The sequence below is a fragment of the Oncorhynchus mykiss genome, chromosome 26 (assembly GCF_013265735.2).
Source record: "Oncorhynchus mykiss isolate Arlee chromosome 26, USDA_OmykA_1.1, whole genome shotgun sequence".
In the NCBI taxonomy this organism is placed as follows: Eukaryota; Metazoa; Chordata; class Actinopteri; order Salmoniformes; family Salmonidae; genus Oncorhynchus; species Oncorhynchus mykiss.
In genome coordinates, this window is record NC_048590.1 from 3,247,680 (window position 1) to 3,274,459 (window position 26,780).

General features: G+C 43.7%; 1 protein-coding gene across 9 annotated transcripts in view; it reads left to right on the plus strand.

The window, feature by feature from the left end:
* LOC110516197 (multidrug resistance-associated protein 9) overlaps window positions 1-26,780 on the plus strand; it is a 198,014-nt gene that overhangs the window by 125,342 nt on the left and 45,892 nt on the right. For all 9 annotated transcript variants that reach the window (XM_036963498.1, XM_036963492.1, XM_036963493.1 and 6 more), the window contains 3 exons: window positions 20,522-20,594; window positions 21,725-21,928; window positions 26,420-26,554. In XM_036963498.1, coding sequence (XP_036819393.1) covers window positions 20,522-20,594; window positions 21,725-21,928; window positions 26,420-26,554 — 412 coding nt within the window. The remainder of the gene's footprint in view (window positions 1-20,521; window positions 20,595-21,724; window positions 21,929-26,419; window positions 26,555-26,780) is intronic.

Below are 26,780 nucleotides of genomic sequence, written 5' to 3' on the forward strand. Positions count from 1 at the left end.
CCTGCCAGGTAATGTTATTGTGGTCTGTTCTCCTTTACTTTACCTGGCCAGGTAATGTTACTATGGTCTGTTCTCCTTTACTTTACCTGGCCAGGTAATGTTACTCAGGTCTGTTCTCCATTACTTTACCTGGCCAGGTAATGTTACTGTGGTCTGCTCTCCTCTACCTGGCCAGGTAATGTTACTGTGGTCTGTTCTCCTTTACTTTACCTGCCAGGTAATGTTACTGTGGTATGTTCTCCTTTACTTTACCTGCCAGGTAATGTTACTGTTGTCTGTTCTCCTTTACTTTACCTGCCAGGTAATGTTACCGTGGTCTGTTCTCCTTTACTTTACCTGGCCAGGTAATGTTACTGTGGTCTGTTCTCCTTTACTTTACCTGCCAGGTAATGTTACTGTGGTCTGTTCTCCTTTCCTTTACCTGCCAGGTAATGTTACTATGGTCTGTTCTCCTTTACTTTACCTGGCCAGGTAATGTTACTGTGGTCTGTTCTCCTTTACTTTACCTGGCCAGGTACTGTTACTGTGGTATGTTCTCCTTTACTTTACCTGGCCAGGTAATGTTACTGTGGTCTGTTCTCCTGTACCTGGCCAGGTAATGTTACTGTGGTCTGTTCTCCGTTACTTTACCTGGCCAGGTAATGTTACTGTGGTCTGTTCTCCTTTCTTTACCTGGCCAGGTAATGTTAATTTGGTCTGTTCTCCTTTACTTTACCTGGCCAGGTAATGTTACTGTGGTCTGTTCTCCTTTACTTTACCTGGCCAGGTAATGTTACTGTGGTATGTTCTCCTTTACTTTACCTGGCCAGGTAATGTTACTGTGGTCTGTTCTCCTGTACCTGGCCAGGTAATGTTACTTTGGTCTGTTCTCCTTTACTTTACCTGGCCAGGTAATGTTACTGTGGTCTGTTCTCCTTTACTTTACCTGCCAGGTAATGTTACTGTGGTCTGTTCTCCTTTACTTTACCTGGCCAGGTAATGTTAGTGTGGTCTGTTCTCCTTTACTTTACCTGACCAGGTAATTTTACTCTGGTCTGTTCTCCTTTACTTTACCTGGCCAGGTAATGTTACTCTGGTCTGTTCTCCTTTACTTTATCTGCCAGGTAATGTTACTGTTTCTGTTCTCCTTTACTTTACCTGGCCAGGTAATGTTACTGTGGTCTGTTCTCCTTTACTTTACCTGGCCAGGTAATGTTACTGTGGTCTGTTCTCCTTTACTTTACCTGCCAGGTAATGTTATTGTGGTCTGTTCTCCTTTACTTTACCTGGCCAGGTAATGTTACTATGGTCTGTTCTCCTTTACTTTACCTGGCCAGGTAATGTTACTGTGGTCTGCTCTCCTCTACCTGGCCAGGTAATGTTACTGTGGTCTGTTCTCCTTTACTTTACCTGCCAGGTAATGTTACTGTGGTATGTTCTCCTTTACTTTACCTGCCAGGTAATGTTACTGTTGTCTGTTCTCCTTTACTTTACCTGCCAGGTAATGTTACCGTGGTCTGTTCTCCTTTACTTTACCTGCCAGGTAATGCTACTGTGGTCTGTTCTCCTTTACTTTACCTGGCCAGGTAATGTTACTGTGGTCTGTTCTCCTTTACTTTACCTGCCAGGTAATGTTACTATGGTCTGTTCTCCTTTACTTTACCTGCCAGGTAATGTTACTGTGGTCTGTTCTCCTTTACTTTACCTGGCCAGGTAATGTTACTCTGGTCTGTTCTCCTTTACTTTACCTGCCAGGTAATGTTACTGTGGTCTGTTCTCCTTTACTTTACCTGGCCAGGTAATGTTACTGTGGTCTGTTCTCCTTTACTTTACCTGGCCAGATAATGTTACTGTGGTCTGTTCTCCTTTACTTTACCTGGCCAGGTAATGTTACTCAGGTCTGTTCTCCTGTACCTGGCCAGGTAATGTTACTGTGGTCTGTTCTCCTTTACTTTACCTGGCAGGTAATGTTACTGTGGTCTATTCCCCTTTACTTTACCTGCCAGGTAATGTTACTGTGGTCTGTTCTCCTTTACTTTACCTGCCAGGTAATGTTACTGTGGTCTGTTCTCCTTTACTTTACCTGCCAGGTAATGTTACTATGGTCTGTTCTCCTTTACTTTACCTGGCCAGTTAATGTTACTGTGGTCTGTTCGGCTTTACTTTTTCCTGGCCAGGTAATGTTACTGTGGTCTGTTCTCCTTTACTTTACCTGGCCAGGTAATGTTACTGTGGTCTGTTCTCCTTTACTTTACCTGCCAGGTAATGTTACTGTGGTCTGTTCTCCTTTACTTTACCTGGCCAGATAATGTTACTGTGGTCTGTTCTCCTTTACTTTACCTGGCCAGGTAATGTTACTGTGGTCTGTTCTCCTTTACCTGGCCAGGTAATGTTACTGTGGTCTGTTCTCCTTTACTTTACCTGGCCAGGTAATGTTACTATGGTCTGTTCTCCTTTACTTTACCTGGCCAGGTAATGTTACTGTGGTCTGTTCTCCTTTACTTTACCTGCCAGGTAATGTTACTGTTACTGTTCTCCTTTACTTTACCTGGCCAGGTAGTGTTACTGTGGTCTGTTCTCCTCTACCTGGCCAGGTAATGTTACTGTGGTCTGTTCTCCTTTACTTTACCTGCCATGTAATGTTACTGTTACTGTTCTCCTTTACTTTACCTGGCCAGGTAATGTTACTGTGGTCTGCTCTCCTCTACCTGGCCAGGTAATGTTAATGTGGTCTGTTCTCCTTTACTCTACCTGGCCAGGTAATGTTACTGTGGTCTGTTCTCCTTTACTTTACCTGGCCAGGTAATGTTACTCAGGTCTGTTCTCCTTTACTTTACCTGGCCAGGTAATGTTATTATGGTCTGTTCTCCTTTACTTTACCTGGCCAGGTAATGTTACTGTGGTCTGTTCTCCTTTACTTCACCTGGCCAGGTAATGTTACTCTGGTCTGTTCTCCTTTACTTTACCTGGCCAGGTAATGTTACTATGGTCTGTTCTCCTTTATTTTACCTGGCCAGGTAATGTTACTGTGGTCTGTTCTCCTTTACTTTACCTGGCAGGTAATGTTACTGTGGTCTATTCTCCTTTACTTTACCTGCCAGGTAATGTTACTATGGTCTGTTCTCCTTTACTTTACCTGGCCAGGTAATGTTACTGTGGTCTGTTCTCCTTTACTTTACCTGTCAGGTAATGTTACTGTGGTCTGTTCTCCTTTACTTTACCTGGCCAGGTACTGTTACTGTGGTCTGTTCTCCTTTACTTTACCTGGCCAGGTAATGTTACTGTGGTCTGTTCTCCTTTACTTTACCTGGCCAGGTAATGTTACTCAGGTCTGTTCTCCTTTACTTTACCTGGCCAGGTAATGTTACTATGGTCTGTTCTCCTTTACTTTACCTGGCCAGGTAATGTTACTATGGTCTGTTCTCCTTTATTTTACCTGGCCAGGTAATGTTACTGTGGTCTGTTCTCCGTTACTTTACCTGGCCAGGTAATGTTACTGTGGTCTGTTCTCCTTTCTTTACCTGGCCAGGTAATGTTACTTTGGTCTGTTCTCCTTTACTTTACCTGGCCAGGTAATGTTACTGTGGTCTGTTCTCCTTTACTTTACCTGGCCAGGTAATGTTACTGTGGTATGTTCTCCTTTACTTTACCTGGCCAGGTAATGTTACTGTGGTCTGTTCTCCTGTACCTGGCCAGGTAATGTTACTGTGGTCTGTTCTCCGTTACTTTACCTGGCAAGGTAATGTTACTGTGGTCTGTTCTCCTTTCTTTACCTGGCCAGGTAATGTTACTTTGGTCTGTTCTCCTTTACTTTACCTGGCCAGTTAATGTTACTGTGGTCTGTTCTCCTTTACTTTACCTGCCAGGTAATGTTACTGTGGTCTGTTCTCCTTTACTTTACCTGGCCAGGTAATGTTAGTGTGGTCTGTTCTCCTTTACTTTACCTGACCAGGTAATTTTACTCTGGTCTGTTCTCATTTACTTTACCTGGCCAGGTAATGTTACTCTGGTCTGTTCTCCTTTACTTTACCTGGCCAGGTAATGTTACTGTGGTCTGCTCTCCTCTACCTGGCCAGGTAATGTTACTGTGGTCTGTTCTCCTTTACTTTACCTGCCAGGTAATGTTACTGTGGTATGTTCTCCTTTACTTTACCTGCCAGGTAATGTTACTGTTGTCTGTTCTCCTTTACTTTACCTGCCAGGTAATGTTACCGTGGTCTGTTCTCCTTTACTTTACCTGCCAGGTAATGTTACTGTGGTCTGTTCTCCTTTACTTTACCTGGCCAGGTAATGTTACTGTGGTCTGTTCTCCTTTACTTTACCTGCCAGGTAATGTTACTATGGTCTGTTCTCCTTTACTTTACCTGCCAGGTAATGTTACTGTGGTCTGTTCTCCTTTACTTTACCTGCCAGGTAATGTTACTGTGGTCTGTTCTCCTTTACTTTACCTGGCCAGGTAATGTTACTGTGGTCTGTTCTCCTTTACTTTACCTGGCCAGGTAATGTTACTGTGGTCTGTTCTCCTTTACTTTACCTGGCCAGGTAATGTTACTGTGGTCTGTTCTCCTTTACTTTACCTGCCAGGTAATGTTACTGTGGTCTGTTCTCCTTTACTTTACCTGGCCAGGTAATGTTACTGTGGTCTGTTCTCCTTTACTTTACCTGCCAGGTAATGTTACTGTGGTCTGTTCTCCTTTACTTTACCTGGCCAGATAATGTTACTGTGGTCTGTTCTCCTTTACTTTACCTGGCCAGGTAATGTTACTGTGGTCTGTTCTCCTTTACCTGGCCAGGTAATGTTACTGTGGTCTGTTCTCCTTTACTTTACCTGGCCAGGTAATGTTACTATGGTCTGTTCTCCTTTACTTTACCTGGCCAGGTAATGTTACTGTGGTCTGTTCTCCTTTACTTTACCTGCCAGGTAATGTTACTGTTACTGTTCTCCTTTACTTTACCTGGCCAGGTAGTGTTACTGTGGTCTGTTCTCCTCTACCTGGCCAGGTAATGTTACTGTGGTCTGTTCTCCTTTACTTTACCTGCCAGGTAATGTTACTGTTACTGTTCTCCTTTACTTTACCTGGCCAGGTAATGTTACTGTGGTCTGCTCTCCTCTACCTGGCCAGGTAATGTTACTGTGGTCTGTTCTCCTTTACTCTACCTGGCCAGGTAATGTTACTGTGGTCTGTTCTCCTTTACTTTACCTGGCCAGGTAATGTTACTGTGGTCTGTTCTCCTTTACTTTACCTGCCAGGTAATGTTACTGTGGTCTGTTCTCCTTTACTTTTTCCTGGCCAGGTAATGTTACTGTGGTATGTTCTCCTTTACTTTACCTGGCCAGGTAATGTTACTGTGGTCTGTTCTCCTGTACCTGGCCAGGTAATGTTACTGTGGTCTGTTCTCCGTTACTTTACCTGGCAAGGTAATGTTACTGTGGTCTGTTCTCCTTTCTTTACCTGGCCAGGTAATGTTACTTTGGTCTGTTCTCCTTTACTTTACCTGGCCAGGTAATGTTACTGTGGTCTGTTCTCCTTTACTTTACCTGCCAGGTAATGTTACTGTGGTCTGTTCTCCTTTACTTTACCTGGCCAGGTAATGTTAGTGTGGTCTGTTCTCCTTTACTTTACCTGACCAGGTAATTTTACTCTGGTCTGTTCTCCTTTACTTTACCTGGCCAGGTAATGTTACTGTGGTCTGTTCTCCTTTACTTTACCTGCCAGGTAATGTTACTGTGGTCTGTTCTCCTTTACTTTACCTGGCCAGATAATGTTACTGTGGTCTGTTCTCCTTTACTTTACCTGGCCAGGTAATGTTACTGTGGTCTGTTCTCCTTTACCTGGCCAGGTAATGTTACTGTGGTCTGTTCTCCTTTACTTTACCTGGCCAGGTAATGTTACTATGGTCTGTTCTCATTTACTTTACCTGGCCAGGTAATGTTACTGTGGTCTGTTCTCCTTTACTTTACCTGCCAGGTAATGTTACTGTTACTGTTCTCCTTTACTTTACCTGGCCAGGTAGTGTTACTGTGGTCTGTTCTCCTCTACCTGGCCAGGTAATGTTACTGTGGTCTGTTCTCCTTTACTTTACCTGCCAGGTAATGTTACTGTTACTGTTCTCCTTTACTTTACCTGGCCAGGTAATGTTACTGTGGTCTGCTCTCCTCTACCTGGCCAGGTAATGTTACTGTGGTCTGTTCTCCTTTACTCTACCTGGCCAGGTAATGTTACTGTGGTCTGTTCTCCTTTACTTTACCTGGCCAGGTAATGTTACTGTGGTCTGTTCTCCTTTACTTTACCTGCCAGGTAATGTTACTGTGGTCTGTTCTCCTTTACTTTTTCCTGGCCAGGTAATGTTACTGTGGTATGTTCTCCTTTACTTTACCTGGCCAGGTAATGTTACTGTGGTCTGTTCTCCTGTACCTGGCCAGGTAATGTTACTGTGGACTGTTCTCCGTTACTTTACCTGGCAAGGTAATGTTACTGTGGTCTGTTCTCCTTTCTTTACCTGGCCAGGTAATGTTACTTTGGTCTGTTCTCCTTTACTTTACCTGGCCAGGTAATGTTACTGTGGTCTGTTCTCCTTTACTTTACCTGCCAGGTAATGTTACTGTGGTCTGTTCTCCTTTACTTTACCTGGCCAGGTAATGTTAGTGTGGTCTGTTCTCCTTTACTTTACCTGACCAGGTAATTTTACTCTGGTCTGTTCTCCTTTACTTTACCTGGCCAGGTAATGTTACTCTGGTCTGTTCTCCTTTACTTTACCTGGCCAGGTAATGTTACTGTGGTCTGCTCTCCTCTACCTGGCCAGGTAATGTTACTGTGGTCTGTTCTCCTTTACTTTACCTGCCAGGTAATGTTACTGTGGTATGTTCTCCTTTACTTTACCTGCCAGGTAATGTTACTGTTGTCTGTTCTCCTTTACTTTACCTGCCAGGTAATGTTACCGTGGTCTGTTCTCCTTTACTTTACCTGCCAGGTAATGTTACTGTGGTCTGTTCTCCTTTACTTTACCTGGCCAGGTAATGTTACTGTGGTCTGTTCTCCTTTACTTTACCTGCCAGGTAATGTTACTATGGTCTGTTCTCCTTTACTTTACCTGCCAGGTAATGTTACTGTGGTCTGTTCTCCTTTACTTTACCTGGCCAGGTAATGTTACTCTGGTCTGTTCTCCTTTACTTTACCTGCCAGGTAATGTTACTGTGGTCTGTTCTCCTTTACTTTACCTGGCCAGGTAATGTTACTCTGGTCTGTTCTCCTTTACTTTACCTGCCAGGTAATGTTACTGTGGTCTGTTCTCCTTTACTTTACCTGGCCAGGTAATGTTACTCTGGTCTGTTCTCCTTTACTTTACCTGCCAGGTAATGTTACTGTGGTCTGTTCTCCTTTACTTTACCTGGCCAGGTAATGTTACTGTGGTCTGTTCTCCTTTACTTTACCTGGCCAGGTAATGTTACTGTGGTCTGTTCTCCTTTACTTTACCTGGCCAGGTAATGTTACTGTGGTCTGTTCTCCTTTGCTTTACCTGCCAGGTAATGTTACTGTGGTCTGTTCTCCTTTACTTTACCTGGCCAGGTAATGTTACTGTGGTCTGTTCTCCTTTACTTTACCTGCCAGGTAATGTTACTGTGGTCTGTTCTCCTTTACTTTACCTGGCCAGATAATGTTACTGTGGTCTGTTCTCCTTTACTTTACCTGGCCAGGTAATGTTACTGTGGTCTGTTCTCCTTTACCTGGCCAGGTAATGTTACTGTGGTCTGTTCTCCTTTACTTTACCTGGCCAGGTAATGTTACTGTGGTCTGTTCTCCTTTACCTGGCCAGGTAATGTTACTGTGGTCTGCTCTCCTCTACCTGGCCAGGTAATGTTACTGTGGTCTGTTCTCCTTTACTCTACCTGGCCAGGTAATGTTACTGTGGTCTGTTCTCCTTTACTTTACCTGGCCAGGTAATGTTACTGTGGTCTGTTCTCCTTTACTTTACCTGCCAGGTAATGTTACTGTGGTCTGTTCTCCTTTACTTTTTCCTGGCCAGGTAATGTTACTGTGGTCTGTTCTCCTTTACTTTACCTGCCAGGTAATGTTACTGTGGTATGTTCTCCTTTACTTTACCTGGCCAGGTAATGTTACTGTGGTCTGTTCTCCTTTACTTTACCTGCCAGGTAATGTTACTGTGGTCTGTTCTCCTTTACTTTACCTGCCAGGTAATGTTACTATGGTCTGTTCTCCTTTACTTTACCTGGCCAGGTAATGTTACTGTGGTCTGTTCTCCTTTACTTTTTCCTGGCCAGGTAATGTTACTGTGGTCTGTTCTCCTTTACTTTACCTGGCCAGGTAATGTTACTGTGGTCTGTTCTCCTTTACTTTACCTGCCAGGTAATGTTACTGTGGTCTGTTCTCCTGTACCTGGCCAGGTAATGTTACTGTGGTCTGTTCTCCGTTACTTTACCTGGCCAGGTAATGTTACTGTGGTCTGTTCTCCTTTCTTTACCTGGCCAGGTAATGTTACTTTGGTCTGTTCTCCTTTACTTTACCTGGCCAGGTAATGTTACTGTGGTCTGTTCTCCTTTACTTTACCTGGCCAGGTAATGTTACTGTTACTGTTCTCCTTTACTTTACCTGGCCAGGTAATGTTACTGTGGTCTGTTCTCCTGTACCTGGCCAGGTAATGTTACTGTGGTCTGTTCTCCGTTACTTTACCTGGCAAGGTAATGTTACTGTGGTCTGTTCTCCTTTCTTTACCTGGCCAGGTAATGTTACTTTGGTCTGTTCTCCTTTACTTTACCTGCCAGGTAATGTTACTGTGGTCTGTTCTCCTTTACTTTACCTGGCCAGGTAATGTTAGTGTGGTCTGTTCTCCTTTACTTTACCTGACCAGGTAATTTTACTCTGGTCTGTTCTCCTTTACTTTACCTGGCCAGGTAATGTTACTCTGGTCTGTTCTCCCTTACTTTACCTGGCCAGGTAATGTTACTGTGGTCTGCTCTCCTCTACCTGGCCAGGTAATGTTACCGTGGTCTGTTCTCCTTTACTTTACCTGCCAGGTAATGTTACTGTGGTATGTTCTCCTTTACTTTACCTGCCAGGTAATGTTACTGTTGTCTGTTCTCCTTTACTTTACCTGCCAGGTAATGTTACCGTGGTCTGTTCTCCTTTACTTTACCTGCCAGGTAATGTTACTGTGGTCTGTTCTCCTTTACTTTACCTGGCCAGGTAATGTTACTGTGGTCTGTTCTCCTTTACTTTACCTGGCCAGGTAATGTTACTGTGGTCTTTTCTCCTTTACCTGGCCAGGTAATGTTACTGTGGTCTGTTCTCCTTTACTTTACCTGGCCAGGTAATGTTACTGTTACTGTTCTCCTTTACTTTACCTGGCCAGGTAGTGTTACTGTGGTCTGTTGTCCGCTACCTGGCCAGGTAATGTTACTGTGGTCTGTTCTCCTTTACTTTACCTGCCAGGTAATGTTACTGTTACTGTTCTCCTTTACTTTACCTGGCCAGGTAATGTTACTGTGGTCTGTTCTCCTTTACTTTACCTGGCCAGGTAATGTTACTCTGGTCTGTTCTCCTTTACTTTACCTGGCCAGATAATGTTACTGTGGTCTGTTCTCCTTTACTTTACCTGGCCAGGTAATGTTACTCAGGTCTGTTCTCCTGTACCTGGCCAGGTAATGTTACTGTGGTCTGTTCTCCTTTACTTTACCTGGCAGGTAATGTTACTGTGGTCTATTCCCCTTTACTTTACCTGCCAGGTAATGTTACTGTGGTCTGTTCTCCTTTACTTTACCTGCCAGGTAATGTTACTGTGGTCTGTTCTCCTTTACTTTACCTGCCAGGTAATGTTACTATGGTCTGTTCTCCTTTACTTTACCTGGCCAGTTAATGTTACTGTGGTCTGTTCGGCTTTACTTTTTCCTGGCCAGGTAATGTTACTGTGGTCTGTTCTCCTTTACTTTACCTGGCCAGGTAATGTTACTGTGGTCTGTTCTCCTTTACTTTACCTGCCAGGTAATGTTACTGTGGTCTGTTCTCCTTTACTTTACCTGGCCAGATAATGTTACTGTGGTCTGTTCTCCTTTACTTTACCTGGCCAGGTAATGTTACTGTGGTCTGTTCTCCTTTACCTGGCCAGGTAATGTTACTGTGGTCTGTTCTCCTTTACTTTACCTGGCCAGGTAATGTTACTATGGTCTGTTCTCCTTTACTTTACCTGGCCAGGTAATGTTACTGTGGTCTGTTCTCCTTTACTTTACCTGCCAGGTAATGTTACTGTTACTGTTCTCCTTTACTTTACCTGGCCAGGTAGTGTTACTGTGGTCTGTTCTCCTCTACCTGGCCAGGTAATGTTACTGTGGTCTGTTCTCCTTTACTTTACCTGCCAGGTAATGTTACTGTTACTGTTCTCCTTTACTTTACCTGGCCAGGTAATGTTACTGTGGTCTGCTCTCCTCTACCTGGCCAGGTAATGTTAATGTGGTCTGTTCTCCTCTACCTGGCCAGGTAATGTTACTGTGGTCTGTTCTCCTTTACATTACCTGGCCAGGTAATGTTACTCAGGTCTGTTCTCCTTTACTTTACCTGGCCAGGTAATGTTATTATGGTCTGTTCTCCTTTACTTTACCTGGCCAGGTAATGTTACTGTGGTCTGTTCTCCTTTACTTTACCTGGCCAGGTAATGTTACTGTGGTCTGTTCTCCTTTACTTCACCTGGCCAGGTAATGTTACTCTGGTCTGTTCTCCTTTACTTTACCTGGCCAGGTAATGTTACTATGGTCTGTTCTCCTTTATTTTACCTGGCCAGGTAATGTTACTGTGGTCTGTTCTCCTTTACTTTACCTGGCAGGTAATGTTACTGTGGTCTATTCTCCTTTACTTTACCTGCCAGGTAATGTTACTATGGTCTGTTCTCCTTTACTTTACCTGGCCAGGTAATGTTACTGTGGTCTGTTCTCCTTTACTTTACCTGTCAGGTAATGTTACTGTGGTCTGTTCTCCTTTCTTTACCTGGCCAGGTAATGTTACTTTGGTCTGTTCTCCTTTACTTTACCTGGCCAGGTAATGTTACTGTGGTCTGTTCTCCTTTACTTTACCTGGCCAGGTAATGTTACTGTGGTATGTTCTCCTTTACTTTACCTGGCCAGGTAATGTTACTGTGGTCTGTTCTCCTGTACCTGGCCAGGTAATGTTACTGTGGTCTGTTCTACGTTACTTTACCTGGCAAGGTAATGTTACTGTGGTCTGTTCTCCTTTCTTTACCTGGCCAGGTAATGTTACTTTGGTCTGTTCTCCTTTACTTTACCTGGCCAGTTAATGTTACTGTGGTCTGTTCTCATTTACTTTACCTGCCAGGTAATGTTACTGTGGTCTGTTCTCCTTTACTTTACCTGGCCAGGTAATGTTAGTGTGGTCTGTTCTCCTTTACTTTACCTGACCAGGTAATTTTACTCTGGTCTGTTCTCCTTTACTTTACCTGGCCAGGTAATGTTACTCTGGTCTGTTCTCCTTTACTTTACCTGGCCAGGTAATGTTACTGTGGTCTGCTCTCCTCTACCTGGCCAGGTAATGTTACTGTGGTCTGTTCTCCTTTACTTTACCTGCCAGGTAATGTTACTGTGGTATGTTCTCCTTTACTTTACCTGCCAGGTAATGTTACTGTTGTCTGTTCTCCTTTACTTTACCTGCCAGGTAATGTTACCGTGGTCTGTTCTCCTTTACTTTACCTGCCAGGTAATGTTACTGTGGTCTGTTCTCCTTTACTTTACCTGGCCAGGTAATGTTACTGTGGTCTGTTCTCCTTTACTTTACCTGCCAGGTAATGTTACTATGGTCTGTTCTCCTTTACTTTACCTGCCAGGTAATGTTACTGTGGTCTGTTCTCCTTTACTTTACCTGCCAGGTAATGTTACTGTGGTCTGTTCTCCTTTACTTTACCTGGCCAGGTAATGTTACTGTGGTCTGTTCTCCTTTACTTTACCTGGCCAGGTAATGTTACTGTGGTCTGTTCTCCTTTACTTTACCTGGCCAGGTAATGTTACTGTGGTCTGTTCTCCTTTACTTTACCTGCCAGGTAATGTTACTGTGGTCTGTTCTCCTTTACTTTACCTGGCCAGGTAATGTTACTGTGGTCTGTTCTCCTTTACTTTACCTGCCAGGTAATGTTACTGTGGTCTGTTCTCCTTTACTTTACCTGGCCAGATAATGTTACTGTGGTCTGTTCTCCTTTACTTTACCTGGCCAGGTAATGTTACTGTGGTCTGTTCTCCTTTACCTGGCCAGGTAATGTTACTGTGGTCTGTTCTCCTTTACTTTACCTGGCCAGGTAATGTTACTATGGTCTGTTCTCCTTTACTTTACCTGGCCAGGTAATGTTACTGTGGTCTGTTCTCCTTTACTTTACCTGCCAGGTAATGTTACTGTTACTGTTCTCCTTTACTTTACCTGGCCAGGTAGTGTTACTGTGGTCTGTTCTCCTCTACCTGGCCAGGTAATGTTACTGTGGTCTGTTCTCCTTTACTTTACCTGCCAGGTAATGTTACTGTTACTGTTCTCCTTTACTTTACCTGGCCAGGTAATGTTACTGTGGTCTGCTCTCCTCTACCTGGCCAGGTAATGTTACTGTGGTCTGTTCTCCTTTACTCTACCTGGCCAGGTAATGTTACTGTGGTCTGTTCTCCTTTACTTTACCTGGCAGGTAATGTTACTGTGGTCTATTCTCCTTTACTTTACCTGCCAGGTAATGTTACTATGGTCTGTTCTCCTTTACTTTACCTGGCCAGGTAATGTTACTGTGGTCTGTTCTCCTTTACTTTACCTGTCAGGTAATGTTACTGTGGTCTGTTCTCCTTTCTTTACCTGGCCAGGTAATGTTACTTTGGTCTGTTCTCCTTTACTTTACCTGGCCAGGTAATGTTACTGTGGTCTGTTCTCCTTTACTTTACCTGGCCAGGTAATGTTACTGTGGTATGTTCTCCTTTACTTTACCTGGCCAGGTAATGTTACTGTGGTCTGTTCTCCTGTACCTGGCCAGGTAATGTTACTGTGGTCTGTTCTACGTTACTTTACCTGGCAAGGTAATGTTACTGTGGTCTGTTCTCCTTTCTTTACCTGGCCAGGTAATGTTACTTTGGTCTGTTCTCCTTTACTTTACCTGGCCAGTTAATGTTACTGTGGTCTGTTCTCATTTACTTTACCTGCCAGGTAATGTTACTGTGGTCTGTTCTCCTTTACTTTACCTGGCCAGGTAATGTTAGTGTGGTCTGTTCTCCTTTACTTTACCTGACCAGGTAATTTTACTCTGGTCTGTTCTCCTTTACTTTACCTGGCCAGGTAATGTTACTCTGGTCTGTTCTCCTTTACTTTACCTGGCCAGGTAATGTTACTGTGGTCTGCTCTCCTCTACCTGGCCAGGTAATGTTACTGTGGTCTGTTCTCCTTTACTTTACCTGCCAGGTAATGTTACTGTGGTATGTTCTCCTTTACTTTACCTGCCAGGTAATGTTACTGTTGTCTGTTCTCCTTTACTTTACCTGCCAGGTAATGTTACCGTGGTCTGTTCTCCTTTACTTTACCTGCCAGGTAATGTTACTGTGGTCTGTTCTCCTTTACTTTACCTGGCCAGGTAATGTTACTGTGGTCTGTTCTCCTTTACTTTACCTGCCAGGTAATGTTACTATGGTCTGTTCTCCTTTACTTTACCTGCCAGGTAATGTTACTGTGGTCTGTTCTCCTTTACTTTACCTGCCAGGTAATGTTACTGTGGTCTGTTCTCCTTTACTTTACCTGGCCAGGTAATGTTACTGTGGTCTGTTCTCCTTTACTTTACCTGGCCAGGTAATGTTACTGTGGTCTGTTCTCCTTTACTTTACCTGGCCAGGTAATGTTACTGTGGTCTGTTCTCCTTTACTTTACCTGCCAGGTAATGTTACTGTGGTCTGTTCTCCTTTACTTTACCTGGCCAGGTAATGTTACTGTGGTCTGTTCTCCTTTACTTTACCTGCCAGGTAATGTTACTGTGGTCTGTTCTCCTTTACTTTACCTGGCCAGATAATGTTACTGTGGTCTGTTCTCCTTTACTTTACCTGGCCAGGTAATGTTACTGTGGTCTGTTCTCCTTTACCTGGCCAGGTAATGTTACTGTGGTCTGTTCTCCTTTACTTTACCTGGCCAGGTAATGTTACTATGGTCTGTTCTCCTTTACTTTACCTGGCCAGGTAATGTTACTGTGGTCTGTTCTCCTTTACTTTACCTGCCAGGTAATGTTACTGTTACTGTTCTCCTTTACTTTACCTGGCCAGGTAGTGTTACTGTGGTCTGTTCTCCTCTACCTGGCCAGGTAATGTTACTGTGGTCTGTTCTCCTTTACTTTACCTGCCAGGTAATGTTACTGTTACTGTTCTCCTTTACTTTACCTGGCCAGGTAATGTTACTGTGGTCTGCTCTCCTCTACCTGGCCAGGTAATGTTACTGTGGTCTGTTCTCCTTTACTCTACCTGGCCAGGTAATGTTACTGTGGTCTGTTCTCCTTTACTTTACCTGGCCAGGTAATGTTACTGTGGTCTGTTCTCCTTTACTTTACCTGCCAGGTAATGTTACTGTGGTCTGTTCTCCTTTACTTTTTCCTGGCCAGGTAATGTTACTGTGGTATGTTCTCCTTTACTTTACCTGGCCAGGTAATGTTACTGTGGTCTGTTCTCCTGTACCTGGCCAGGTAATGTTACTGTGGTCTGTTCTCCGTTACTTTACCTGGCAAGGTAATGTTACTGTGGTCTGTTCTCCTTTCTTTACCTGGCCAGGTAATGTTACTTTGGTCTGTTCTCCTTTACTTTACCTGGCCAGGTAATGTTACTGTGGTCTGTTCTCCTTTACTTTACCTGCCAGGTAATGTTACTGTGGTCTGTTCTCCTTTACTTTACCTGGCCAGGTAATGTTAGTGTGGTCTGTTCTCCTTTACTTTACCTGACCAGGTAATTTTACTCTGGTCTGTTCTCCTTTACTTTACCTGGCCAGGTAATGTTACTCTGGTCTGTTCTCCTTTACTTTACCTGGCCAGGTAATGTTACTGTGGTCTGCTCTCCTCTACCTGGCCAGGTAATGTTACTGTGGTCTGTTCTCCTTTACTTTACCTGCCAGGTAATGTTACTGTGGTATGTTCTCCTTTACTTTACCTGCCAGGTAATGTTACTGTTGTCTGTTCTCCTTTACTTTACCTGCCAGGTAATGTTACCGTGGTCTGTTCTCCTTTACTTTACCTGCCAGGTAATGTTACTGTGGTCTGTTCTCCTTTACTTTACCTGGCCAGGTAATGTTACGGTGGTCTGTTCTCCTTTACTTTACCTGCCAGGTAATGTTACTATGGTCTGTTCTCCTTTACTTTACCTGCCAGGTAATGTTACTGTGGTCTGTTCTCCTTTACTTTACCTGGCCAGGTAATGTTACTCTGGTCTGTTCTCCTTTACTTTACCTGCCAGGTAATGTTACTGTGGTCTGTTCTCCTTTACTTTACCTGGCCAGGTAATGTTACTGTGGTCTGTTCTCCTTTACTTTACCTGGCCAGGTAATGTTACTGTGGTCTGTTCTCCTTTACTTTACCTGGCCAGGTAATGTTACTGTGGTCTGTTCTCCTTTACTTTACCTGCCAGGTAATGTTACTGTGGTCTGTTCTCCTTTACTTTACCTGGCCAGGTAATGTTACTGTGGTCTGTTCTCCTTTACTTTACCTGCCAGGTAATGTTACTGTGGTCTGTTCTCCTTTACTTTACCTGGCCAGATAATGTTACTGTGGTCTGTTCTCCTTTACTTTACCTGGCCAGGTAATGTTACTGTGGTCTGTTCTCCTTTACCTGGCCAGGTAATGTTACTGTGGTCTGTTCTCCTTTACTTTACCTGGCCAGGTAATGTTACTATGGTCTGTTCTCCTTTACTTTACCTGGCCAGGTAATGTTACTGTGGTCTGTTCTCCTTTACTTTACCTGCCAGGTAATGTTACTGTTACTGTTCTCCTTTACTTTACCTGGCCAGGTAGTGTTACTGTGGTCTGTTCTCCTCTACCTGGCCAGGTAATGTTACTGTGGTCTGTTCTCCTTTACTTTACCTGCCAGGTAATGTTACTGTTACTGTTCTCCTTTACTTTACCTGGCCAGGTAATGTTACTGTGGTCTGCTCTCCTCTACCTGGCCAGGTAATGTTACTGTGGTCTGTTCTCCTTTACTCTACCTGGCCAGGTAATGTTACTGTGGTCTGTTCTCCTTTACTTTACCTGGCCAGGTAATGTTACTGTGGTCTGTTCTCCTTTACTTTACCTGCCAGGTAATGTTACTGTGGTCTGTTCTCCTTTACTTTTTCCTGGCCAGGTAATGTTACTGTGGTCTGTTCTCCTTTACTTTACCTGCCAGGTAATGTTACTGTGGTATGTTCTCCTTTACTTTACCTGGCCAGGTAATGTTACTGTGGTCTGTTCTCCTTTACTTTACCTGCCAGGTAATGTTACTGTGGTCTGTTCTCCTTTACTTTACCTGCCAGGTAATGTTACTATGGTCTGTTCTCCTTTACTTTACCTGGCCAGGTAATGTTACTGTGGTCTGTTCTCCTTTACTTTTTCCTGGCCAGGTAATGTTACTGTGGTCTGTTCTCCTTTACTTTACCTGGCCAGGTAATGTTACTGTTGTCTGTTCTCCTTTACTTTACCTGCCAGGTAATGTTACTGTGGTCTGTTCTCCTTTACTTTACCTGGCCAGATAATGTTACTGTGGTCTGTTCTCCTTTACTTTACCTGGCCAGGTAATGTTACTGTGGTCTGTTCTCCTTTACCTGGCCAGGTAATGTTACTGTGGTCTGTTCTCCTTTACTTTACCTGGCCAGGTAATGTTACTATGGTCTGTTCTCCTTTACTTTACCTGGCCAGGTAATGTTACTGTGGTCTGTTCTCCTTTACTTTACCTGCCAGGTAATGTTACTGTTACTGTTCTCCTTTACTTTACCTGGCCAGGTAGTGTTACTGTGGTCTGTTCTCCTCTACCTGGCCAGGTAATGTTACTGTGGTCTGTTCTCCTTTACTTTACCTGCCAGGTAATGTTACTGTTACTGTTCTCCTTTACTTTACCTGGCCAGGTAATGTTACTGTGGTCTGCTCTCCTCTACCTGGCCAGGTAATGTTACTGTGGTCTGTTCTCCTTTACTCTACCTGGCCAGGTAATGTTACTGTGGTCTGTTCTCCTTTACTTTACCTGGCCAGGTAATGTTACTGTGGTCTGTTCTCCTTTACTTTACCTGCCAGGTAATGTTACTGTGGTCTGTTCTCCTTTACTTTACCTGGCCAGGTAATGTTACTGTGGTCTGTTCTCCTTTACTTTACCTGGCCAGGTAATGTTACTGTGGTCTGTTCTCCTTTACTTTACCTGCCAGGTAATGTTACTGTGGTCCTTTACTTTACCTGGCCAGGTAATGTTACTGTGGTCTGTTCTCCTTTACTTTACCTGGCCAGGTAATGTTACTGTGGTCTGTTCTCCTTTACTTTACCTGCCAGGTAATTGTCACAATCGTCATAGTGAGGAGACCAAAGAGCAGCGTGGTGTGAATACGTACTTTTAAAGAGTGACAAAAAACACGAAGTACACTAAACAAACAAACGAACAAACAAACAAACAAGACTGCTATCGAAACTGAGTGCTAACATGCAACATCACATAGATGTTATAACATGGGTTATCACATCCCTGATAACCCATGTTGTTCACCAGAATAAATCCACGATAACCATGCTGTTCTCCTGAATGAATCCCTGATAACCCAGTTTGTTCTCCAGAATGAATCCCTGATAACCCATGTTGTTCTCCAGAATGAATGAATCCCTGATAACCCTGTTGTTCTCGAGAATGAATCCCCGATAACCCATGTGGTTCTCCTGAATGAATCCCTGATAACCCATGTTGTTCTCCAGAATGAATGAATCCCCGATAACCCATGTTGTTCTCCTGAATGAATCCCTGATAACCATGTTGTTCTCCTGAATGAATCCCAGATAACCCATGTTGTTCTCCTGAATGAATGAATCCCTGATAACCATGTTGTTCTCCAGAATGAATCCCTGATAACCATGTTGTTCTCCTGAATGAATCCCTGATAACCATGTTGTTCTCCAGAATGAATCCCTGATAATAATGTTGTTCGCCTGAATGAATCCCTGATAACCATGTTGTTCTCCAGAATGAATGAATCCCTGATAACCATGTTGTTATTCTGAATGAATCCCTGATAACCCATGTTGTTCTCCTGAATGAATCCCTGATAACCATGTTGTCATCCAGAATCAATGAATCCCTGATAATTATCCATGTTGTTCTCCTGAATGGATCCCTGATAACCATGTTGTTCTCCAGAATGGATCCCTGATAACCATATTGTTCTCCTAACTGAATCCCTGATAACCATGTTGTTCTCCTGAATGAATCCCTGATAACCATGTTGTTCTCCAGAATGAATCCCTGATAACCATGTTGTTCTCCTGAATGAATCCCTGATAACCATGTTGTTCTCCAGAATGAATCCCTGATAACCATGTTGTTCTCCAGAATTAATCCCTGATAACCCATGTTGTTCTCCAGAATGAATGAATTCCTGATAACCATGTTGTTCTCGAGAATGAATCCCTGATAACCCATGTGGTTCTCCTGAATGAATCCCTGATAACCCATGTTGTTCTCCAGAATGAATGAATCCCCGATAACCCATGTTGTTCTCCTGAATGAATCCCTGATAACCATGTTGTTCTCCTGAATGAATCCCTGATAACCCATGTTGCTCTCCTGAATGAATGAATCCCTGAAAACCATGTTGTTCTCCTGAATGAATGAATCCCTGATAACCATGTTGCTCTCCAGAATGAATTAACCCCTGATAACCCATGTTGTTCTCCTGAATGAATCCCTGAAAACCCATGTTGTTCTCCTGAATGAATGAATCCCCGATAACCCATGTTGTTCTCCAGAATGAATCCCTGATAATAATGTTGTTCTCCTGAATGAATCCCTGATAACCATGTTGTTCTCCAGAATGAATGAATCCCTGATAACCATGTTGTTATTCTGAATGAATCCCTGATAACCCATGTTGTTCTCCTGAATGAATCCCTGATAACCATGTTGTTATCCAGAATGAATCCCTGATAACCATGTTGTTCTCCAGAATGAATGAATCCCTGATAACCATGTTGTTCTCCAGAATCAATGAATCCCTGTTAACCATGTTGTTCTCCTGAATGGATCCCTGATAACCATGTTGTTCTCCAGAATGGATCCCTGATAACCATATTGTTCTCCTAAATGAATCCCTGATAACCATGTTGTTCTCCTGAATGAATCCCTGATAACCATGTTGTTCTCCAGAATGAATCCCTGATAACCATGTTGTTCTCCTGAATGAATCCCTGATAACCATGTTGTTCTCCAGAATGAATCCCTGATAACCATGTTGTTCTCCAGAATTAATCCCTGATAACCCATGTTGTTCTCCAGAATTAATGAATCCCTGATAACCATGTTGTTCTCGAGAATGAATCCCCGATAACCCATGTGGTTCTCCTGAATGAATCCCTGATAACCCATGTTGTTCTCTAGAATGAATGAATCCCCGATAACCCATGTTGTTCTCCTGAATGAATCCCTGATAACCATGTTGTTCTCCTGAATGAATCCCTGATAACCCATGTTGCTCTCCTGAATGAATGAATCCCTGAAAACCATGTTGTTCTCCTGAATGAATGAATCCCTGATAACCATGTTGCTCTCCAGAATGAATTAACCCCTGATAACCCATGTTGTTCTCCTGAATGAATCCCTGAAAACCCATGTTGTTCTCCTGAATTAATGAATCCCCGATAACCCATGTTGTTCTCCAGAATGAATCCCGGATAACCACGTTGTTCTCCTGAATGAATCCCTAATTACCATGTTGTTCTCCTAACTGAATCCCTGATAACCATGTTGTTCTCCTGAATGAATCCCTGATAACCCATGTTGTTCTCCTGAATGAATCCCTGATAACCATGTTGTTCTCCTGAATGAATCCCAGATAACCCATGTTGTTCTCCTGAATGAATGAATCCATGATAACCATGTTGTTCTCCTGAATGAATGAATCCCTGATAACCCATGTTGTTCTCCTGAATGAATCCCTGATAACCATGTTGTTCTCCTGAATGAATCCCTGATAATCATGTTGTTCTCCTGAATGAATCCCTGATAACCATGTTGTTCTCCTGAATGAATGAATCCCTGATAACCATGTTGTTCTCCAGAATGAATGAATCCCTGATAACCATGTTGTTCTCCTGAATGAATCCCTGATAACCATGTTGTTCTTCTGAATGAATGAATCCCTGATAATCATGTTGTTCTCCTGAATGAATCCCTGATAACCATGTTGTTCCTCTGAATGAATGAATCCCTGATAACCCATGTTGTTCTCCTGAATGAATCCCTGATAACCATGTTGTTCTCCTGAATGAATGAATGTCTTAATGTCTTAATAATTATTGCACATGTTTGTATTTCGTAAAGGTATGACAAAGTCATCAGTGCCTGTAGCCTGATACCAGATCTGGCTATTCTTCCCTATGGCGATAAAACTGAGGTAAGGGCTCACGTATATCCAGGGTTTGAGTCGTTCAGTTGATGCTTGAGCTCAGAACGTCTTTTGACTTTCAAATAACGACCCGAACCCGGACGCTACCGACTGGGTTTTCTCTGTAGATAGATGAACAGGGCCCAGACCCAGACGCTACCGACTGGGTTTTCTCTGTAGATAGATGAACAGGGCCCGAACCTGGACGCTACCGACTGGGTTTTCTCTGTAGATAGATGAACAGGGCCCGAACCTGGACGCTACCGACTGGGTTTTCTCTGTAGATAGATGAACAGGGCCCGAACCTGGACGCTACCGACTGGGTTTTCTCTGTAGATAGATGAACAGGGCCCAGACCCAGACGCTACCGACTAGGTTTTCTCTGTAGATAGATGAACAGGGCCCAGACCCAGACGCTACCGACTGGGTTTTCTCTGTAGATAGATGAACAGGGCCCAGACCCAGACGCTACCGACTGGGTTTTCTCTGTAGATAGATGAACAGGGCCCAGACCCAGACGCTACCGACTGGGTTTTCTCTGTAGATAGATGAACAGGGCCCAGACCCTGACGCTACCAACTAGGTTTTCTCTGTAGATAGATGAATAGGGCCCAAACCCAGATGCTACCGACTGGGTTTTCTCTGTAGATAGATGAACAGGGCCCGAACCTGGACGCTACCGACTGGGTTTTCTCTGTAGATAGATGAACAGGGCCCAAACCTGGACGCTACCGACTGGGTTTTCTCTGTAGATAGATGAACAGGGCCCGAACCCGGATGCTACCGACTGGGTTTTCTCTGTAGATAGATGAACAGGGTTCCGAAACCTAGTCGGTAGCGTCTGGGTTTCTCTGTAGATAGATGAACAGGGCCGAAACCTAGTCGGTAGTGTCTGGGTTTCTCTGTAGATAGATGAACAGGGCTGAAACCTAGTCGGTAGCGTCTGGGTTTCTCTGTAGATAGATGAACAGGGCCGAATTCTAGAGAGCTTGTTTAAGTCTATTATATATATGAGGTCCTGTAGATAGGTGAGTGATGTCTGAACCTGTTCTGTTCTGACTGGGTTGTATTGCTGGTTCTGTAGATAGGTGAGTGATGTCTGAACCTGTTCTGACTGGGTTGTATTGCTGGTTCTGTAGATAGGTGAGCGAGGCCTGAACCTGTCTGGGGGTCAGAAGCAGAGGATCAGTCTGGCCAGAGCGGTCTACTCCAACAAAGACATCATCCTGCTGGACGACCCTCTGTCTGCGGTGGACGCCCACGTAGGGAAACACATCTTTGAGGAGTGTATCAAGAAGACCCTGAAGGGGAAGAGTATTATCCTGGTCACCCATCAACTACAGGTAGGGAGTCACTGCTGGTTACGAGCTTACAGTTACGTTTCCCTTGATTATCTCACTCGTTTAGCAATGTGCAGTCTTTAATTGCGTCTTTGTCTTTATATAATTTAAAGACCTTGTAGCCTTGTCACTCTTGGGTGTGTTCAGAACCTAGGGTTGCAAAAACTTCTCCCAGAGTTCACAGGTTATTTTCAGAGTTTCTGTTCTGGAAGGATTCTCGGTGGAAATATAGGAGAGAATAAGGAGCGGGAATCTTTCACCTGGGAATCCTTCGACCAGGATTTATGGAAAAAAATGGGAGGAATAAAAAAATATCCAGAGTTTTGCCTCCAGAAACTCCCTAACAACAGGGTGGAGAACCAATCCAATCCAATGTATTGGTCACATGCTTCGTAAAACAACAGGGTGGAGAACCAATCCAATCCAATGTATTGGTCACATGCTTCGTAAAACAACAGGGGGGAGAACCAATCCAATCCAATGTATTGGTCACATGCTTCGTAAAACAACAGGGTAGACTAACAGTGAAATGCTGACTTCCCAACTATTCAGAAAACATTTTTAGAAAATTATAGAAGACAATGACACGAGGAATAAATCCACAATGAATAACGATAACATGGCTGTATACACTGGGTACCAGTACTGAGTCAATGTGCAGGGGTACGAGGTCATAACATGGCTGTATACACTGGGTACCTGTACTGAGTCAATGTGCAGGGGTACGAGGTCATAACATGGCTGTATACACTGGGTACCAGTACTGAGTCAATGTGCAGGGGTACGAGGTAATAACATGGCTATATACACTGGCTACCAGTACTGAGTCAATGTGCAGGGGTACGAGGTCATAACATGGCTGTATACACTGGGTACCAGTACTGAGTCAATGTGCAGGGGTACAAGGTCATAACATGGCTGTATACACTGGCTACCAGTACTGAGTCAATGTGCAGGGGTACGAGGTAATAACATGGCTATATACAGGAAGTACCAGGTAATAACATGGCTATATACAGGAAGTACCAGGTAATAACATGGCTATATACACTGGGTACCAGTACTGAGTCAATGTTCAGTGGTACGAGGTAATAACATGGCTATCTATATACACTGGGTACCAGTACTGAGTCACTGTTCAGGGGTACGAGGAAATAACATGGCTATATACAGGAAGTACCAGGTAATAACATGGCTATATACACTGGGTACCAGTACTGAGTCAATGTTCAGGGGTACGAGGTAATAACATGGCTATACACAGGAAGTACCAGTACTGAGTCAATGTGCAGGGGTACGAGGTAATAACTTGGCTATATACAGGAAGTACCAGTACTGAGTCAATGTGCAGGGGTACGAGGTATTAACTTGGCTATATACAGGAAGTACCAGTACTGAGTCAATGTGTAGTGGTACGAGGTAGTTGAGGTAGATATGTACATATAGGTAGGGATAAAGTGACTAAGCAGGATAGATAATAAACAGTAGCAGCAGTGTATGTGATGAGACAAGAGTTGGTACAAAAAGGGTCCATACAGATAGTCCGGGTGGATACAGTATTTGGTTAACTTGACTTTTTGCAGCCTGAATTTAAAATATAAATAAATTTAGCTTGTTTGTTACTGGCCTACACACAATATCCCATAATATCAAAGTAGAATTATGTTTTTTCTGAATTTGTACTAATTAATTATAAATTAAAATTGAAATGTCTTGAGTCAATAAGTATTCAATCCCTTTGTTATGGCAAGTCTAAATAAATTCAGGAGTACAAAATGAACTTAACACATCACATAATAAATTGCATGGACTCTATGTGTGCGAAATAAATGACTAGCTCATCTCCATACCCCACACATACAATTATCCGCCAGGTCCCTGAATTTCAAACCTAGATTCAACCACAAAGAACAGGTAGTTTTTCCAATGCCTCGTGGAGAACGTCACCTATTGGTAGATGGATAAAAAATAAAAAAAGCAGACATTGAATTTCCCTTTGAGGTTGGTGAAGTTATTAATTACACTTTGGATGGTGTATCAATACACCCAGTCACTACGAAGATACAGGCGCCCTCCCTAACTTTGGATGGTGTATCAATACACCCAGTCACTACGAAGATACAGGCACCCTTCCTAACTTTGGATGGTGTATCAATACACCCAGTCACTACGAAGATACAGGCACCCTTCCTAACTTTGGATGGATGGTATCAATACACCCAGTCACTACGAAGATATAGGCACCCTTCCTAACTTTGGATGGTGTATCAATACACCCAGTCACTACGAAGATACAGTCACCCTTCCTAACTTTGGATGGTGTATCAATACACCCAGTCACTACGAAGATACAGGCACCCTTCCTAACTTTGGATGGTGTATCAATACACCCAGTCACTACGAAGATACAGGCACCCTTCCTAACTTTGGATGGATGGTATCAATACACCCAGTCACTACGAAGATATAGGCACCCTTCCTAACTTTGGATGGTGTATCAATACACCCAGTCACTACGAAGATACAGGCACCCTTCCTAACTTTGGATGGTGTATCAATACACCCAGTCACTACGAAGATACAGGCACCCTTCCTAACTTTGGATGGTGTATCAATACACCCAGTCACTACGAAGATACAGTCACCCTTCCTAACTTTGGATGGTGTATCAATACACCCAGTCACTACGAAGATACAGGCACCCTTCCTAACTTTGGATGGATGGTATCAATACACCCAGTCACTACGAAGATATAGGCACCCTTCCTAACTTTGGATGGTGTATCAATACACCCAGTCACTACGAAGATACAGTCACCCTTCCTAACTTTGGATGGTGTATCAATACACCCAGTCACTACGAAGATACAGGCACCCTTCCTAACTTTGGATGGATGGTATCAATACACCCAGTCACTACGAAGATACAGACACCATTCCTAACTTTGGATGGATGGTATCAATACACCCAGTCACTACGAAGATACAGGCACCCTTCCTAACTTTGGATGGATGGTATCAATACACCCAGTCACTACGAAGATACAGGCACCCTTCCTAACTTTGGATGGATGGTATCAATACACCCAGTCACTACGAAGATACAGACACCATTCCTAACTTTGGATGGATGGTATCAATACACCCAGTCACTAAGAAGATACAGGCATCCTTCCTAACTCAGTTGCCTGAGAGGAAGGAAACCGCTCAGTCACCAATGGTGACTTTAAAACAGTTACAGAGTTTCATGGCTGTGACAGGAGAAAACTGAGGATGGATCAACAACATTGTAGTTACTCCAGAATACTAACCTAAATGACAGAGTGAAAAGAAGGAAGCCTGTACAGAATAACAAATATTCCTAAACATGCATCCTGTTTGAGACACTAAACTAAGACACTAAACTAATACTGCAAAAACTGATGTGGCAAAGTAATTCTCTTTTTGTCCTGGATACAACGTTTTATGTTTGTGGAAAATCCGGTCTAGAATGTCTGTAGCATTAAGATTTCCCTTCACTGGAACTAAGGGGCTGAAAATCAATCGGCTGCTCGGCCACGGAAACCCATTTCATGAAGCTCCCGACGAACAGTTATTGTGCTGACGTTGCTTCCAGAGGCAGTTTGTAACTCAGTAGTGAGTGTTGCAACCGAGGACAGGTGCTTTTTACGCGCAATGCACTTCAGCACCCGGCGGTCCAGTTCTGTGAGCTTGTGTGGCCTACCACTTCACGGTCGAGCCGTTGTTGCTCCTAGACGTTTCAACTTCACAATAACAGCACTTACCAGTTGGCCGGGGGCAGCTCTAGCAGGGCAGGAATTTTATGAACTGACTTGTTGGAAAGGTGGCATCCTATTGGCCGTGCCACGTTGAAAGTTACTGAGCTCTTCAGTAAGGCTATTTTACTGCCATTGTTTGTCTATGGAGATTGCATGGCCGTGTGCTCAATGTTGTACACCTCTCAGCAACGAGTGTGGCTGAAATTGCTGAATCAACTGATTTGAAGGCATAACTGTTTATTTTGGCAGTCCTTTCCCTTTATCTGTCTGTGGTTCAGATGTCTCTCTCTCTCTCTCTCTCTCTCTCTCTCTCCCTGTCTCTCTCCCTGTCTCTCTTCCTCTCTCTCTCTCTCTCTCTCTCTCTCTCTCTCTCTCTCTCTCTCTCTCTCTCTCTCCGTCTCTCTTCCACTCTTCCTCTCTCTCTCTCTCGCTCTCTCTCTCTCTCTCTCTTCCTCTCTCTCTTTTCCTCTCTCTCTCCTTCCCTCTCTCTCTCTCTTACCCCCACCTCCCTGTCTCTCTTCCTCTCTTCCTCTCTTCCTCTCTCTTTCTCTCTCTCTCTCTCTCTCTCTCTCTCTCTCTCTCTCTCTCCTTCCCTCTCTCTCTCTCTTCCCCCCCTCTCTCTCTCTCTCGCTCTCTCTCTCTCCTTCCCCCTCTCTCCCTCCCCCCCCCCCTCTCTCTCCCTCCCTCTCTCTCTATCTGTCTTTGTGTGTATCAGTATCTGGAGTTCTGTGATGAGATACTGGTGTTGGAGAGTGGAAAGATAAAGGAGTCAGGGACACACAAAGCTCTGATGAAAGCTAAAGGCCGATACGCACAGATGATCAACAACTTCCAGATGGAGCATTCACAGGTAAGATCTCCCGTTATCCATCTGGTTTCAGAGCCAATAGATACAGGTAAGATCTCCTGTTTTCCATCTCTACCTCTGGTCTCAGAGCCAATAGATACAGGTAAGATCTCCCGTTATCCATCTGGTTTCAGAGCCAATAGATAGAGGTAAGATCTCCCGTTATCCATCTCTACCTCTGGTTTCAGAGCCAATAGATACAGGTAAGATCTCCCGTTATCCATCTCTA